The 17,753-nt window shown below is 62.9% G+C and overlaps 1 protein-coding gene across 1 annotated transcript in view; it reads right to left on the bottom strand.

The window, feature by feature from the left end:
• The window catches only part of TPO (thyroid peroxidase), a 48,635-nt gene that overhangs the window by 30,243 nt on the left and 639 nt on the right, over positions 1-17,753 (bottom strand). The window contains 3 exon segments of the mRNA XM_032867016.1: positions 3,758-3,890; positions 5,772-5,941; positions 14,709-14,793. Of these exon segments, the coding sequence (XP_032722907.1) occupies positions 3,758-3,890; positions 5,772-5,941; positions 14,709-14,793 (388 nt within the window).

Genomic DNA, 17,753 nt, shown 5'->3' with positions numbered 1-17,753 from the left:
GGCGTCATTCGTGCCCGTGTTATGGTCCATGTGTTTCATGCAGGAGACCCACCCCAGCAGCATCTAGGTTTCCTCAGACGCATGAGCGTCCTGGGGCCTCCCGCGTGCACCCGTCAGGGGCTCCCTTTTGTCTCTGTTCAGGTGTCAGAATTGTGAACGACCTTAGTGCTGCCCCAGCTCTGCGCGGCCCCTCTCTGTGGTCTGGAGGCGACAGTTCGAAGCAGGTTAAACGCGGGCTTCCCTACGGGAGCCACCGTGCGGAGGACGTCCCCTCCAGTGAGATCTGCAGGGTCACCTCTGCCGGACGACTTCCCGTGCTCTGTCCAAACACAAATGAGAAGACGTGGTGAGTGGACGGGGTCACGCGGCGGGTGTCCCAACGGCACAGGAGCTGCCAGGGAGGACGTATGCCTCTTCACACAGCTTTGGAAGACTGACCCCACTTTCAGTTCGGGTTTGGGCAAGTGTTTTGGCAAATTAACGCAGAGAATGTCGTGCACAGCAAGTTACACACTAAACCCAGGGAGGTCAGGGGCTCTGCGGGCACATCAAACGCACGAACCAGATTTCGCAGGCGGGGTGCGTCGCCTCCTCCGGGAACTCATGGGTTCTGAGGTCAGAGACTGTCCAAGGGCGAGGAGGCTCCACGCAGAATCACGCCGTGGTGCAGACGGGCCGTGTCCCGCGGCCTGCAAGGCCACGCCCAGCCTGCCTGTGTCCACGCGGGACGCCTGCTTGGCAGCCCCGCGGTCCTTTCCCTCCGCTGAGAACATGCCGGACACGAGCCCACGAGGTGCAGAAGGATTTCAGTGACCTTCGGTCCTTCCTGTCGGGGGACGGTGTTGCCGCTACAAGCGCGGCGCGTGCATGGGGGCAGGTGGGGTGCGCGTTTCCGGCCCGACTCTGCTCTCGAGTCAGTGGCTTCTCCTGAAGCAGGTGAACCCGTCACTATGTGGGTGCAAACGTTGTCTGCATCTCCGCCCGCCGGGTGTGGGTCAGACACGGCCAGGGCCAGGCGAGCAGCTGTCTGAGCCGGGAAAACTCTGCTGCAATCGTGAGAGCCCACGTCACCACACGGGAGTCGCTGACCGCTGCCTGAGCTGGGAGCCTTGCCCGGGGGAGAAGGCGCCTGGAGCTGTGTTCACGGTCCTCTGTGGCTAAGGCCTCGGGCAGGTCCCAAAAGGTCAGATACTGTCTGGTCGTCCGTGGTGACGATCGTGGCGCCGCTTTCTGTCGCGGCGTTGCACACTGCACGCAAAGACCTTCAGAAACCCTCCCAACAGGCAGGAATGGCTCCGTCACGGGAGTGTCCTTCCCTCTCGCACAGGCAGAATGAGGGCCCAGAATGCCGATGACAGTCGTCCGATGGTCACCGTCACATCCAGCAGCCCCTGCCGAGATCCGGATGTGCCGTGGCGGATGACAGCAGCGCGCATGCCCACACGCTCACTCCCCGAAACCCGGGCAGACGTGGGAACCTGAGGACCATCGAGGGCAGCGCTCCCGAGAGTGGCGTCGGCCCGGAAACAGGCCCCGCCTGCCTTCGCCCACGTGCGACGTGGGTAGCGCCAATCCCGTCCTCCCGGCAGGAAGGCCTGTGGGGCGCAGAAACCCTTCTCCACTCCGGTTACCTGATTTCGCGGGTGGGTCCCGGCACTCAGCATCGTCTCAGCGAAGGGGAAACGGCCGTGAGGGCAGCCACAGCCGCGACGCCCAGCCGTCAGCCCGCACGCAGGGAAACCGGCAGAAACGGAGTCTCCTTCCAATCCACCATTTGGAAATTCAGACATTATACAGTCAAATCCAAACCACATTTGCCTAAAGACAGAACGTCTGCCGTCCTGCAGCCGACAGGTGGGGCCAGAGCCCGTGGTTCGCGCCAGGAAGCAGCAACGGGCTAAGAAGTGACGCGGTTAAGGCAGGAAGAGAAAGTGGAAAACAGCCCCTGTGCATCCACGTTAGAGTCGAGAAGAGAGACGGGAACAGACAAACCCCCAAGAAATGAGAAAGAAGCGTCACTGGACATTAAGTAAAACGCGGGAAGCGTAACACGGTGGTGAAGTCCAACGTGTTGGAGCCCGAGTCCTGGGGAACCTTGCAAAGAAGTGTGACCACGGTGCGGCTCGGACGAGCGGCAACCCCGGCATCCTGCCCATGACAAACCTTCAAATCGGAGCAGAAGGGGACCCTCTGACCGGCAGTGCTGCAGACGTCACGCAGCAACCAGAACTTTCCGGAAGGAAAGTGCTCTTCCTTAGGGAAAAACGTGTATCCGGAAGAAACCTCTGTCCTGTCTCTAGCCCCTCGATCCGAACACACCGGGGTTAAACGTGCCGGGGGGCATCGCACAGAACCTGCGAGCGTGCGGGCCCCAGGCCACGAGAGCACACGCGTGTGGCATGTGTGGCACAGACACGGCGCAGGAGCAGCCCCGAGCGGGGTGTCCGTGTGCACAGAGGACTCCCACAGTCTGCAGCCGGGCCTCGAGGGAAGGGCGGGGACAGAGGAGACGGGCCCGGCCGGGAGAGGGGCCGAGACAAGATCCCTGGACGGGGCTCCCCAGGGCTGAGCCAGGGGACGTCCTGCCCCTGCCGAAGGGACCTGAGCTGAGGGGCCCAGGCCCCCCTGGGGAGGCGGCTAGAGGGCAGAGGGGACGCACTCCTGGCGCAAGCAGCGGCTTCAGCAAGTGCAGGAAGGAAGTCTGGGCCTCTGGGAACTCACATCCCGGCTGGTTTCATTCACTCAGGACTCCCCTTCTGTCCTGAACCACACACGACGCCACACACCCCTGCCTCTTGGCAGCAGCCCCCGTGAGCCCTGTGACCAGCCCCGTGACCAGCCCCGTGAGCCCTGTGACCAGCCCTGTGACCAGTCCAGGGAGCCCCGTGACCAGCCCCGTGAGCCCTGTGACCAGCCCCGTGACCAGTCCAGGGAGCCCTGTGACCAGCCCCGTGACCAGCCCCGTGAGCCCTGTGACCACCACACGGCCAGCACCGTTCTGGGTCATTGTGAGATGCGCTCTGCGCCTCTGTTTAGTCCAGGACTACGGTCATCACAGGACCTAAGCTTCAAACTGCGAAACTCTTTGTAGCAAAAATGGGAACCAGTCCTGTTTATGCTGGACCCACTGGGCTAGGGATCCCACTCACCAGCTGCGGGAGGACAGGGCTATTGTGTTCCCCAACACGTGTCGTGGGGCCTGGCTCAGGGCAAGAGGAAGGAAGAGAGCGAGGGAGGGAGGGAGGGAGACCTGCCATCTTGTCCCGGCCCCCACTGCGGGCACAGCCACAGCTGCGCTGCCCTCTGGTACCCGGGCGGCTGCTCTGCTGCAGACTTGTGTCACGGGTCCTGTGACCGTCCTCCACCTGTGGCCCAACTGACATCCGGGCCCGATGGAGCCACATTCCTTGGCCCTTAGCCTTCTCAGGACTCTGATCTCAGTCGAACCTATGGCTCCTGGGCCTTCCCAGAACCCGATTCTAGGGGACACTTTGTGGAACGGGTGGGGCAGCGTCCAAGGGACACCCGCAGATGGTGTGGACAGGTGTCTATGGGACACCCACAGACGGGCTGGGGCAGTGTCCAGGGGACACTAGTGGATTGGGTCAGGTCGGGGACACACCTGGCGACAAGCGGGGCAGGTGGGGGTCCAGGGTGCACAGTGGTGGGACAAGACCCCGCCGGTCTGCAGCCTCCCGGGATGCAACGCCGCTGCCCCTACCCCCCGAGGCGGGGCCCGTCTGGAGGACACGCCGACCTGTTGTTGCAGGCGCCCGTGATGAGCCGGTACTTGTTGGCCAGGCAGGTGTCCGGGCACTCGGGGGGCAGCATGTACGGCAGGCATCCGGACACGTTCGCGACTGTGTTCAGCACATCTTCCGGCAGGACATCTGGGGAGGAAGCCGCGTGTGAGGACGAGCCCACCCCCTGCCCTACACGGGGCAAGGCGGCCGCAGACAGCATCCGCCATGTCAGACGCGTCCGCGCAGGGGCCAGGGCTTCCTTCTCCTTCAATCCAGTGCTCTTGACAACAGCCTCGCACACCCTCCATGCAAGGAAATGGGCTCTTAAAACCCATGTTTGCTGTGACCATTCAGGAAATCTGGTCAGTGCTCCGGGCCCCCGGAGACAGGACACCCGCGGGTCACGGCCCCGACAAGCCTCCGTGCCCTGGCGGTGAGACGGAGCAGCCAGCAGAGCTCGGCCCCCGGCCGGTCAGGGGTGCGGCAGCGTTGGCGCCGGAGCTTGGGGCCCGGCTCTCTCCGGCTGGACTGCTGGCTCCCTTCTCGCCGCTCTCTCCGGGTTGGGGCCCAGAAGCTTACGTATTTCCCCAAGCACGTTGCTGCCGGCATGCTTCCCTGTTGGTCCTAGAAGGAACCTTTGGTCACTTCTCCAAGACGAGTTGTACAGATCTTCGAGATAAAGCCGTAAGGACGAACGAGGAGGGACCGGGGGCTGAACTTCACTAGGGGACCCTGGGAAGGACGCATCCGTTTGACACGGAGAGAAAGAGAACGAGCGTCCCCGTCAGTGCACGGAGCCGGAGGGTCTCATGTCGTAAGTCGGTGAGAGAACCACAAACACCGTGTGATCTCACGCGCACCAGGAATTCAAGAAACAAAACAGATGGGGCACTGGGTGGCTCAGTCCTTAGACGACTGCCTCCCGCTCGGGTCATGGTCCCAGGGTCCTGGGATGGAGCGTCGGGCTCCCTGCTGGGCGGGGACCTGCTTCTCCCTCTCCCACTCCCCCTGCTTGTGCTCCCTGTCTCGCTGGGTCTCCCTCTGTCAAATAATAAATAAAACCTTAAAAAAAAAAGCAGATGAGCCTATGGGAATGGGGGAGGGGAGAGAGAGGGAAATGAACCATAGGAGACTCTTAACTCTGTGGCGGAGGGAGGGGCTGCTGGAGGAGGGGTGGGGGATGGGCAGAGGAGGGTGGGCATGGGCAGGAGCGCCGGGCTTTGTCGGTGATGAATCACTAAGTTCTACTCCTGAAACCAGTTTTCCCATATGTGTCACCTACGTAGAATTTAAATCAAAACGTGAAATAAATTAAAAACATAAAACTCAATAAAAGAAACAAGGGCTAAGTTGGCACTAGGTGCTTGTGGCTCTTTCCGGGCAGGAACCTGGGGACCACGCGGCTCGTGACGCCGCGCTGAAAAGCCCGGGTTAGTCTGCTTCTCACAAACCCCATCTTCTCATTCCCCGTGCGGGGCTCATGCACTGCCCGGAGGTCCGGCCCGCCGTGCCCCTTTTGCACCCACAGGCTGCCTTGCTCGGAGGCGGCCGCTCTGCCAGCAGCCACTGCTGTCCCCGTTCAGAGTCCAGCAAACCGGTTCTCAGAGGCCCAGAGGAAGTCACGGAGGCCACGGCCACACAGCAGGGAGGGCCTCACCGTCCTTGCCGGCTGCCCAGGCTGCTGCTACAGGAACGTGACCCCTCGCACAGCCCCGCGCGTGGCTCCCGCCGTCCGCGCCATCCCTGGCCGCCCCGTCTCACCACCAGGGCACAGCGGCTCTTGGACGCCATGACACAGGCTGCCAGGGGCTTGAGCGGCCGCCCCGGTTCAGTCTGGACCACAGAGGGACCGGCACCTCCCAAGCGAACCCAGACGCATCCCACGCCTGTTGGAGCAGCGGTGACACACCCACCGCGTCTGCCTGGGACTGAGCAAGGAGGCGATCGAGAAGTGCTCTGTGCAGTTCCCTCCCAGCCCGGGCTCTGCCCCTCGGGGCCGCTGCTGGGGGGGCACCTCGGGGGGCGCACCTGTGGGAAGCCAGGATCCCCGGAGCTTCCCGGAGACTCTCGTCTTCAGGGCCTGCACGGAAGCTTCCATGATCTCGGCCGCACGGGAGATGGCTCGGCTGGTCGGCTCAGGGCGTTTGGAGAAAGACAGAAGCTGTGACGGAGACGGGATCCCTCTTTGGCTGAGGTCTCTATGGCACAAGGGGAGAAGTAAAGCTGGTTATTCGTCTGGGGCTGTTCTCGTGAAGAGCCAGCACTCACTTCAGCAGAGTATGTGCAGGGCCTGCCCCATGTGGCGTTGGGGACGGGCACATCCAGAGGTCGTGAGCCGAGAGGACTTGGGGGAGATAAGCCTCGTCAGCATCGAGTTAGACACCTGTGCTGTGCTCCCACTGGTGAGCCAGGGGCCCTGCGCGCGCAGCCCTCTGGAGCTCCCGGGTGAGCCCGTGCTCACAGGCCAGCCCCGGCTCCTGTCAGAGAACTGGCCCCCGCAGGGCAGGACAGGGCAACAGAGCCTTTGTGGTGGGACGGGAAGCACCGTGCTGGGTCCCCAGCGCCCTGCGTCCCTGGCCTCGAGCATCCCAGCAGCTCCAGCCCCAGGGGATCCGTCCAGCCACCTTCCCATGGCACTTTGGGGCCAGTGCCCCGGGGGCGGGGGTCCGAGCTGGCCCCTGCCTGGGTGGAGCTGCAGAGCGGACCCCTTGGCCTCAGGCAGAGCGGCAGGAAAGCCCCTCCAGCAGCCCTGAGATGTTCGGCTCAAGTCTCGGGCAGCTTTGCGGAATCAGCCAAGCTCTTGCCACCAGCCGCGACCCCGCGGGCCACCATGCGTCAGTAAGAGAGTCCAAATGTGCACCGAGGGAGCGGGGCGGCCGGTGCTGTGCCGAGAACCACTCACCTCAGGCTGTCATCCCTGAAAACCTCGGCTGCCAAAGGCCACAATTACGCTCCGTTTACAGCACTCCCTCATGGAGAGCCGAGTAGCTGGCTTCGGGGGCACAGCCAGTGACAGACACGGCGGACACGGCGGACACAGCAGAGTGAACCTGACGTCCACACCGATGCGCGTGGCCTAGAACTTCCATAAAGAGCTCTGGATGTCACAGCTGCCTTGTGCACGTGATACTAGGTCACCGCAAAGTTTTCTTTCTTTTAAGATTTTATTTATTCATTTGACAGAAAGAGACACAGCGAGAGAGGGAGCACAAGAAGGGGGAGTGGGAGAGGGGGAAGCAGACTGCCCACTGAGCAGGGAGCCTGCCTTGAGGTTCGATCCCCGGACCCCAGGATCACGACCTGAGCTGAAGGCAGAGGCTTTAACCCTCTGAGCCCCTCAGGTGTCCCCATCATGAACTTTTGGTAGAAGCTGACATACCAGCCGGCAGAGACATGGGGCCCCGGCCCCAGACACGGGCCACCGCAGTGCCAGCTGCAGCCGTTCTGGGGCTCCCTGAGACTGCGGGGCAGGAAAACAGTCCCCCAAAGAAGTCCGTGTCCGAATCCTCGGAGCCGTGAGCAGGCCCGGCTGCACACGAGGGCATTTGGCTACAGGCAGGACTGGGACAGCTAACAGCGGAGGCTGAAAGGGGCTGTTCCCGAGCCCTGCAGGCGGCCACACAACCACCAGGTCTTATGAGGGGAAGAGGGTAGGGAGGACAGGAAAAGTGGTCAGAGATCTGTCGCCGCCTGAAGACGGGAAAGGCCCGCCGGGCAACACGGGCACCTCTGGAGCTGGGAGGGAGGGGAAAGGGAGGTTTTTCAGAGTCTCGGGAGGACCGCTGTCCCCGGACGGCGACTCTGGCCCAGCGAGGTCCATGCTGGCCTGTGATCTCTGATGGTGTGATGAAGCACAGGTGCTGCGTTAAGCTGCTGGGTTTGGGGCCACGTGCTCCAGCAGCCCTCGGAGGCGAGAACCCCACTCTTCACGGAGGCCCTGGGCCCCGTGTGGTGGCCTCGGAGCAGGGGAGCAGGCACCCAGGAGCCCTCCTCTGTCACATCGACAGGGAGCAAACCCTTCCCCTCTGTGCGGGGAGACGCCCCAGCTTCCGCTTTGCAAAGGTCCTTGGAACGTTGTCTGCAGTGAAGGCAGCTGGTGCCTCTGTGTTTACGGCCAACAGACAAGCCAGTGAGCAGAGCCTCCCGGGGGCCCAGACCTCTTGCATCACGATCTCCGGGCCGCAGCCTGGGATGCGGATATCCCAGCACGAACCACTGAGATGAAGCCCAAGGCCGCAGACCTCATGGACACGGCCACATGAGGGGCCACGTCCCCACGAGCGCAGAGGCTGGATCCAGCACTGGCAGAGTGGGCCACGCGGGCCTCCGTCAGCCCGTCTGCCCGTCAGCCCGTGGAGCCTGTTCGTGCCTCCCACGTGTGCAGAGGTGACACGAGTCAGTGTCCGCGTGGCTCTTTAAGCAGGTCTGGATCCTGGACGCAACATCAGTAGACGGTATTCAGTGTGGCTACGATCGGCAGTGCCTACCCAGGACGCGGACTTGTGGAATCACGTCTCTAAACACCGTAAACGACTCCCTCTGTCTTCTGGTGTGTGGGGAGTTGTGCAGGGATCCCGAGTGCTCACCCAGCCCACGTGAGCCGACGTGCACGGGGAGGGAAGCAGGCCCCACGCAAGGCCCGGTTTGCATCCAGCGGCTCCAGCGTCTTGAGCACGAGGCCACGCTTCTTCCCGCGAGGACGGGAGACGATCGCAGGTCCCCCAGAACAGCGGACACGATGGCTCTAAGTGCACAAACCCATCTCCTTTCTCTCGCTCGCGGAGAAGGTGCGAGGGGTCTCCTGGTCTCCCCTCCAGAAAGCGAGGAACAGGCCTACGCCCGCGGCCAGACTCATGCAACCTGCTGGCCCAGCCTGCCAGTCTGGGGGCAGACAGACACCGTCACCGCAGATTCATGCCCGAGAAACACGCTCTGCTCCAGGAGAAACGTTTACAGGCAGAAACCAAGGTGGTCGTTGCGAGAAGAGACATGAAGGTGTCTGGTACAGGCGAGCAGGGGAGGGGACGCCCCGAGGCTGAGCCCCCAGTCCTCCAGGGGAATAAGGGAGACAGAGCTGGGGTTGAAGACCACCCCAGGAAGGGGGGGCTCTGTGCATCAGGACACACGTGCATTTGGGCCCAGCCCCCCATGGAGAAAGGCTCCCACGAGGTTCCCACACAGACCTGGTCCTCCATGAGAGACCACAACCCTGCACCTCCAGCTGGGCCCAGCCCAGAGAGGCCCTGTAGTGTCCAGTTCCCCAGCAATATGGGCGGCCCCGACTCCAGCTCCCCGGGGTCCGACACAGGCCAGCGGCGCTCCCTGCCGGGAAGGACGTGATGCAGCCACGCCGCCTCCACACCCCGGGCTCCGCACGTCCCAGGAGTCGTTGGAGGGAGTCTTTCTACGGACTTTGTTTACACCCTTGTGACGCTGTGTGCACAGGTGTGCACGCACACGTGTGCTCATTTGATGGCGCGTACACACACGTGTGCACACACGTGCAGGGACGGGCTCAAGGACAGAACCGAGACAGAGCCCTGGGAGTCTTTGTAGTCAGCAGGTTGACGAGACACGTCCTCACATCCAGACCGGGGCTGGCCCAGCTTGGAGCTCGGAGGACACCAGTCCCTTCTCCTGCCCCTCCCTGCCTTGGGCTCCTGCGGCCACGGTGCCCTGCCATGGCCCAGACCTGCCCTGGCTGGTGGCAGACCGTCTCGTGCTCCCCACGGAGGGGCGTCCCCAGCAGAGAGCTCCTCCGGGGCCCACGCTGCTCCTGCCTCACCGTGGGGACTCCGGCCTGGAGGGCTCCCCGGCTTCCTGCGGACCAGGGCACCCCAAGGCACCAAGGCGAGGCTGTGCGGCCCACGCCTCCATCGGAGTCCTGTCTGCCGGTTACCACGCCGGGCGCTGTAGCTGTGAACGGGAATTCTCTCTGGACTCTTCCCTGCCCGCCCTGGCTCCCAGGGGCTGCATCTCAAAACGCCTGCCTCCCCTGCCCCAGCCTGGGCTCTGGGTGGGTGGTCCCTTGACCGGGAACCCATGTGCCGGGCTGGCGGCTCTGGCCACGGCAGGCTGGTGACGGCTGCAGGCGGGCCCTCTGGGCACATGGGTCTCCCCACAGAGGCTTTCACTGCAGCCACCTTCCCCCAAAGCCACCTCGTGACGGCGGGGACCCCAGCACGGCTCAGGGTCCGCACCACCGGCCACGGCTGCAGGTCGTCCCGAGGCCTCAGCTCCAGGAGGCCAGTGAGCTATTAACAATGGCAGACCTGCCCTCTCGCCCTCTCATCTGGCACAGAAGATCTGATTCTGAGCTCGGACGGGAAGGTGGGCTCTCGCTGGCTCCGCGTCCTCTGCGTGATGACGGCCTCACAGCCCGTCTGGGTTTCCACTGTCTCCCTGGTGCCCAGGACACAGAAGCATCTGCTCCTGATGTCACCAAGCATCCTTGATCCTCTCTGTGCCGGGCACCGCCAGAGCCGTCTTCACGTCCACAGCGGACGGGACCAAGGGCGGGTGTAGACGCAGGTGCAGGGGTGAGGGCGGCACATGCGCTGAGCCCCCAGCAAGCTGCGAATGTGGGAAGCAGCCTGACGGCGGACAGGCAGGATTTGGTGCTGGGCGAGGAGAGCCGTGGCAGATCGGTGGTGGCCCCCGGCGCCGCGCCACGGAGACTGGTACAAGCCTGACCAGCGTCACCGCCTCCTGCCCTGCCGAGGCATGGAGGCGAGAGGACGACTTCTCCAGCCCACATGGGCCGCTCGGGTCGCTCATGCACACTGGCTAGGCACAGGCCCATCCTGGGAGCGTGAGGGGGAAACAGTCCTTAGAGGCAAGGCAGTGATCGGAGGAGGCACCCAGGACCCTCCCTCTCTTGCAGCGTCTGGGGACCCGCGAGGAGCCGGCAGGGGTTCTCCCTGACGTGGACACCTCTGGGCCTCCCATCTGTTCCCCTGTCCACTCACTCACCTGGGCCCCTTTCCGGCAGCACCTCCAGGCCAGAGCCCAGGTAACTGCCTACTCCTGACGCTGAGACCCAGCATCTCCCCCCACCTAGCAGGGCAGATCTGGTAAGCCCTGGGGCAGCGCAGCCCCTCCCCCCCACTCCGTCCCAGCATGCAGCCCCCGAACGTGGCCCCCTGCTCTGCTGCAGGACGTCAGGCCCACACTCCCGGAGCCTGCTCTGAGTGCCGTCCTGCACCCGGACCCCGAGGGGCCTCCCCACCACAGCAGGTGGCCAGCACCTTCCGGCCCCTGATGGGGGGTGGGTCTCCTCACCGCCCGGAGCCTACACGGTCACACCCTGAGAAACGGGGCCATGGTCCTGAGCATAGGAGGTCACAGCCCTGAGGATACAGGGTCACGGCCCCAACTGTCTGGGCTCACAGCTCAGACACAAGGGATCCCAGCCCCCAGCACGTGGGGTCTCGGCTCGAGCAAGTGGGGTCCAGTCCCGAGCATGTGGGGTCACAGCCTTGACAGAATGGGTCTCAACCCCGAACATGTGGGGTCCCAGTCTTCAGGACACAGGTGACAGCCCTGAGCTGGTGGGCTCCAGCCCCCGGGGTCACAGCCCTGGAGGTGGCATCACTGTCTTGAGTCCAGGGGTCATAACCTTGAGCATGTGGGGTCACAGCCCAGAATGTATGTGGAAACAGCCCCGAGCACGTGGGGTCCTGGCCATGGACAAGGGGTCACGTGGTCAGTTCACAGCATCTTCCTTTCTTGACTCTTCCTTCTCCCTCTGGGTCTCCCCCTCTGCCTTTTCTCCCCTCCGTCTGCCTCCATCTGTCTGCTTCCCTGTGTGTCCATCTCTCTCTGCTTCAAACCAGTGGGGCCAAAGTCGCTCCCTCGTCCTCCAGGAGGCCCCACGGCAGCCGGGGGGTCTCCTGCATCCGGGCCACGGGGCTCGCACACGTTTGCGGAGTGAAGACATTAAAGGTGTTCAATCCATCCGGGGCCACTGCGCCCCACAGACTGGATTCTTCTGGTTTTAGAAGAATTCAGAAAAGAAGCAGGCACCACGCGCTCCGTGGACCGTGCTTTCGAAGTTCTCAATGATCACGATAAAAAATACTGAGAAATTGCAGGATTTATTATTTCATAAATAATAAATAATTATTGGGGATTCTTGTTGACATTTAATTATTTACTGAAATGTAATAATCCAGGGTACCTGGGGGGCTTAGTCGGTTGAGCAACTGCCTTTGGCTCAGGTCATGATCTCAAGGTCCTGGGATCGAGCCCCGCATCGGGCTCCCTGCTCAGCTTCTCCCTCTCCCCCTGCTTGTGCTCGCTCTGTCTCTCTCAAATAAATAAGTAAACTCTTTAAGAAAGAAAGAAATGTAGTAACTCATTCTATGATTAGTAAGCAAATAGCAATGGCTCACTAGTTCATTAATCCTAAATGAGACACAATTACATGTAAGGGGAACAAATCTTACCATTTTGCGGGGGGAGGGCAGCTTGGGACATGAGGTCAGGAGCTCACAGGCCAGGTGGATCCACGAGGGAGGCTGCTGGGGACACGGGGCGGCAACTGCCCGGCTCAGACGGGCATGAGCTTCGTGGTGCCTGCCAGCCTGCGCCCCACGGCCCGGCACATGGCTTACTTCTCCGGCCTGCAGCCCAGCACCCCGCACCTGTCCTGCCCTGCCCTGGGGGACCCACGGCGGCTGCTCACCTCCACTGGTCAGCGTCCTCCCCGGCGAGCGAGGAGGGCCATGGGCTTGCCCCCATAAGCACCGCCCACCCCAGAGTACGTCTTCGGGTCCTCCGGAGGCCGCGTCTCCCAGATTCGAACCGTAAGGACCTCAGTGAACTGTGAGTTTGTTTTGCAGCCTCAGTGCCTCCTTGAGCGATGCTGGTCTCGAAGGTCTCTCGGAGAAACGTCTAGAAACAAGCTCAGAAGACCTCACCGGTGACCTTCCTGATTGGCTCTCTTGTCTTTGCGTTTCCACGTACATCACCGCAACACCGAGGGTGAAACACATCTGCAGCCTCATTCTCGCTGCGCAGGGCTGGCCTTCTGCACCAGGAGACTCAGCAGGGCTGAGACACGATGCCTTCTTCCTTCGTCGCTTTTGCTCCTCATGAGCCAGGGGCCCCATGGCCCTGACAAGGGCAGTTAAGCCTGAGAACCCCGTTTCTTTGTCCTCAGAGTTCAACGGCGGGAGGAGACTCAGGCCAGACTCCGCTCGCCGGCAGACCCGTGGACGAGACCGCCGGGTCGGGCGCCCTGAGACGGCAGACACCCTCCCCTCCCCGGGTGACACCTTGGCCGAGGGCAGAGCTCAGCTCAGAATCCAGGGAGAAGCCCGGGAGTCCTGAGGAAGACCTCGAGGGACCTGGTTTGCGCTGCCGGGAGGATGCCACACGCAGGGCCACACCTGCAGCCCAGAGTCATGGGGGCGGCCACTGACCCCAGGGAGCAGGATGGGGACAAACGGATGTGGTCCCAGCCCTGCGGGTCAGATCCACGGTCTGACCGTGGTCCCTGGAAGGACGGGGTTGTGGAAAAGTTTGTAAGACGCCAGCGTGGTGTCCACACGGGGGCAGATACTACTGGGGGACAGTCTCCACGGCTCTGGGTTATTTCTCATCACCTCCTGAGACAAAAGGCATTGGGTGTCCTTACTCCCGTCCACCCTCAAGGATGCTTTGAAAGGGGCCGCTCTGAGGGGCGCCTGGCGGGCTGTCAGCAGAGCCCCACTCTCGTTCTCAGGGTCCCAAGTCCAAGCCACATGCTGGGCATGGAGTCAGCTTAGAAAGGGGCAGCACGGGAGGCAGAAGTGGCGTCTCCCTCCGTAGAATGGCCCAAGTGCCCGCACAGCACGGACGCCCTCCTCTCCAGGGCAAAAGACAGGGGCGCGGACCCTCCCCTACACCGGTGTGGGTCCCGCGCCCCCATGGTCAGTGTGCCCAGTGGCGGGTCCGGGAAGGGGCAGGAGCTTTAGGTGACGGGGACCACAGGCGTAGGAGGACGTCCCTTGGGGACTCCGGATGCTGCCTCCCTGGTAGGCACGATGAAGCAGAATGGGAAAGAACCGTCAGAGGGAGCGACAGTAAGACTGTGTGACTGCACCCACCGCCATTCCAGAGGAGAAGGACCCTGCGGTGGCAGCCGCCAAGGAGCAGGGCCTGGAGCCTGGGCCCCCCGCGTGGCCCGCCCATGGCAGCGGGGGCCCTGCGGACCAGCCACGCTCAGCGGTGCACGGCCCGCAGGAAGGCTCCCTGGCAAGGGGACCGAGGACGGGTCTGTTGTAAAAAAGAAAGTGTGGGTCCACGAGTGCATGGGTGGGTGACGCCCCGCGGGGCATCCAGGCGTCCAGGGAAGGGCAGGTATTGCCCTGGGCCCGGGTCTCTGCTGGTCTGGCTCCTGGGACCGCATGTGGATGTCACCGTCCCCAGCGAGAGCGTCTGTAACCATTAGTCAGCCACCAACGAGATGAGCTTGTGAGGACAAAACCCGCTCTTTAGCTGTTCTGTTTGCTTTACAAACATCTCATGCGAGGCCACCGTGTCCTCAATACTGAGGTCAATTATGTATTAAAGCCAAGGGGTTTCTTGTGACTGAATCCAGAAGGATGGGTGGGCTTGTCCCGCACTGAACGTCTGCGTCCCTCGGTGTCCTCCGCCCCCGCTCTGGTCTCGGCTCCTCTCTCCTGCTCCAAGACAAGTAGCCCCCTGTCCTGGGACCCCCGTCCACTGCCGGGATCCCACCCCCGCCTCCGAGACCGCAGATGCGCGTCATGGTGAGCTCACCGTGGTTTGCTCTGGGCTACCCTAGAGACAGTTTGGGACTCAAAACCGGTTCTTTCGGGATCTTCCCCTTGAAACCAGGAGAGTGAGTGAACGCACGGGAGGTCCCGATTGGTAAGGTGGAGATGGCGAGGCTGGCGGCGAGGCCCGGGCACCGGCCCCTAGTGACCTGCCCTCCCGTGTCCCCCGCGGAAAGCCTACCTCTTCACGGTGTGGTAGATGGCACGGTCCACCATGCGTCTGGTCTCCTCCACGACGCTGACGACAGGAGGGCCTCCACTGCGTCCTGTGGAACAAGACGGCAAGGTGAACCCTGTCTGAGCGCAGACACCTCTGCACGTTCAGTGTCCTCCAAGGGCAGCGTGAGGCAGCGACAAGCCCACGGCCCCTGAGCCCCGTCTGGAGGGGTCCTGGCCGGCTTCCCCGTGGGCCTTATTTCCACGTCTCACAGGAGGCATGAGCCCCCGCCCCAACCCAGAGCTGCCCATGCAGTGCAAGGAGCACAGGGTCCTGCCCACTCCCACCACCTCCCCACGCCCCAAGGTGCCTCGCAGGGCTCCGGACACAGGCCGCCGTGGAGCCCGTCTGAAGCTGGCCCCGCACACAACACCGGGCAGACGCCGTGCGGCTGAGATCTCCACTCGAGCCGGTCCACCCCAGGTGACCTCACACCCAGGGTCACAAGCCCTGTGCCGGCACCTGCCCTTTTGGCCGAAGGCTGCCCTGGGAGGTTCCAGGTCCCCCTCCTCGGCTCCTTAGCTGTCCAGAGGGGCCCAGGGAGCTCAGGGAAGCTCGGCCTTTACCAGTTCACTCAAGGGTGCAGACCAGTAGCCTGAAGGAGAGACGTGTGGGGCGAGGCCCACAACAAACATGCGTCTGTCTTTGTGGCTTGTGGGGCCAGCTCCGCGACATGCGGGGACCTTTGGGCTCCCCATCCTGAAGCTCTCAGAACCAGCACTTCCGGGCCTTTACAGAAACGTCGTCACAGAGGCAGAAAGGTGGAGACCCTGGCCGTGGGCATCTGATCACCCTCCCGGCCCTTCCCTTGTCCAGAGGCCGGGCTGGGCGCCCCGGATACTCCAACCCTCCGGTCCCACGGCGGGTGAGCACACGCTTGCGAAAGAGCCGCACGTCCGCTGTCTCCGAGGAGTCCTGTTCAGCACACGAACGCTGGAATCTTCCTCCCCTGGGGCCACAAACCGCGCGGGCCCCGGGGTCATTGCGGATGGACCATGGAGCTGGTTTCTTCGGAGCTCTGTGTTGGGATCCTGACGTGCCTGACCCATGTGCCGAAATCCGATCACCAGGAATGAAGTCGGCCAGTGTTCCTCGCTTGGCGCGTCCCCTCCCGGCTGGGCCCAGACGTCCGGGTCTGCAGGCCGGTCTCTGCTTCCCATGGATTCCTTTTGGCAGTGGCTGGAACTGGTGGGAACCGTTGCGTAAGGAGGCCTGTGCGTTAGTCTCGGCTTTGCACAAACAGTGCACACGCGTCCCCTCCGTGCTCACGAGCATGCGGCTTCCGTGAGGACCACAGGCTCCACAGAAGGGCCTTGGCCTTGCTCTCGTAGACCCACACGGCCACGCGCACGTCTGTCCGCGAACACGGCCGACTCCTTCCTACCCAGATTCTCTGGCTGCCTCCGTTTGCTCCTCCCTGAGCTGAGCCCAGGTACCCTACTCTGGAGCTTCTCCTGAGCCAGACTCGAGCAGCAAGGACATGCAGGGTGGGTACACTGGCCTTGCTCCCGCCCCCCACCACACCACTACAGGCCACAGCCTGACCGTCAGGTGTGCATGTCTAGGACCTATGTGTGTCCTCGACTGTGCCCCGTCCAGTCTCCAGTCTTGTGTGTGGGGCTTCACAGAAGGACCCAGAAGGATAGTGAGCTTGGACACGGCTGTACCTCGGGCTCCTGGGGCCCTCCTGGGGGTGACCGGGCCCTGGATGCAGGACTCTGGGGCCCTCCTAGGGCCAAGCCTAGACTGGACACGCCGGGGCGAGGGCCCAGCAGCGAGCCCGCCGGCAGCCCCACCTCCCGGCTGCCAGCTCCACGAAGAACCCAGAGCTGTGATAAGAACGCAAACCCCTGAGAACACAGAGCAGCATCGCGAATTGAACTGGGGGCCAAGAAACGTGACCCGTGACAGTGATCTTTCGGCGGAACTGCGGTGAGCTGGTGGTCGGCCGGGAAAACACTGTCCTCTATCAACGAATGTGAGGTTGGACACAGTGAGAGAAATGTTCTCCAAATAAGTATTTGTAAACGGTTAACAAGCCAGCCTCAAAGTGTTCCCATTGATGCTAAAATGCCCACGACGTGGCGTCCACAGCCCCGGATAAAACCTGATGGGATGCGTCCTCGTGCGCAATCGCTGTGCCGGCTCCGAGTCTGGCAGGCGCGAGTTGAGCCCTCCGACGGGCGGTGGCGTGCGGGCTCCGGCGAAGCAGCAGAGATCACACGCCCCGATTTGTGGACTGTGACGCCCACAGCTGACCGTGTGCATGACGGTCCGTGGGCGGCTCCGACCCATGACAACTCAGCCACCACAGCCACATGACTCCTAACTCGTGTTACCGTGGTTGTACACGGGGGGGGGCCTTAATGACTATCCGATAGAAGGACAGATTGGTTAACTCACAGGACAGCTGTCGAACAGCACGGGGACCGCGGGCCCATGTGGGCGAGATGAGCCCATCTTCCCCGCGGCGCCTGAAACGCGCGTCTGGTGTCCTTTCCTGCTGTCATCCAGACGCAGGGCACTTGGCACGGCGTGGCATGTCAGGGGTCCCCGCGACAGACGACTTCCCAAGCTCTGGCGTGTGGCAGGCGTGGCGAGGGAAGGGGCGCGTGCAGACCCATGTTCTCTGAACCCAGCGCTCACCTCAGGCTTCCTGCTGCCTGGGATGCGTTAGGCGCTTTCTTAGGGTCACGGGGGTCTGTGAGGGACGTCGGTGCAACTTTCCACATGGTCACGAAGCCCCGAGTCCAGAGGAATTGGGAGAAGTGGGGCCCAGCAGGGGTGGGACGGGGGCTGTCAGCGCGAGGGTCCTCCCACTCTTGAGGAGTCTGTAGACAGCCCCGCCGGGCTGCAGGGATGCAGGAGCCTGTTGGGGACAGTGTGTGTCCCCGGGGGGGCAGCCAGAGGCACCTCCGACATTCTGCTCAAGGCAAATGCCTTCAACGTGTTTGGTGCCTTCCCTTCCTTCCTTCCTTCCTTCCTTCCTTCCTTCCTTCCTTCCTTCCT

This window comes from Lontra canadensis, unplaced genomic scaffold (genome assembly GCF_010015895.1).
Source record: "Lontra canadensis isolate GAN:19392208 unplaced genomic scaffold, GSC_riverotter_1.0 scaffold32, whole genome shotgun sequence".
In the NCBI taxonomy this organism is placed as follows: Eukaryota; Metazoa; Chordata; class Mammalia; order Carnivora; family Mustelidae; genus Lontra; species Lontra canadensis.
The sequence above is the reverse complement of the archived record's forward strand: the minus strand, read 5'-3'. Positions and strand labels throughout refer to the sequence as shown.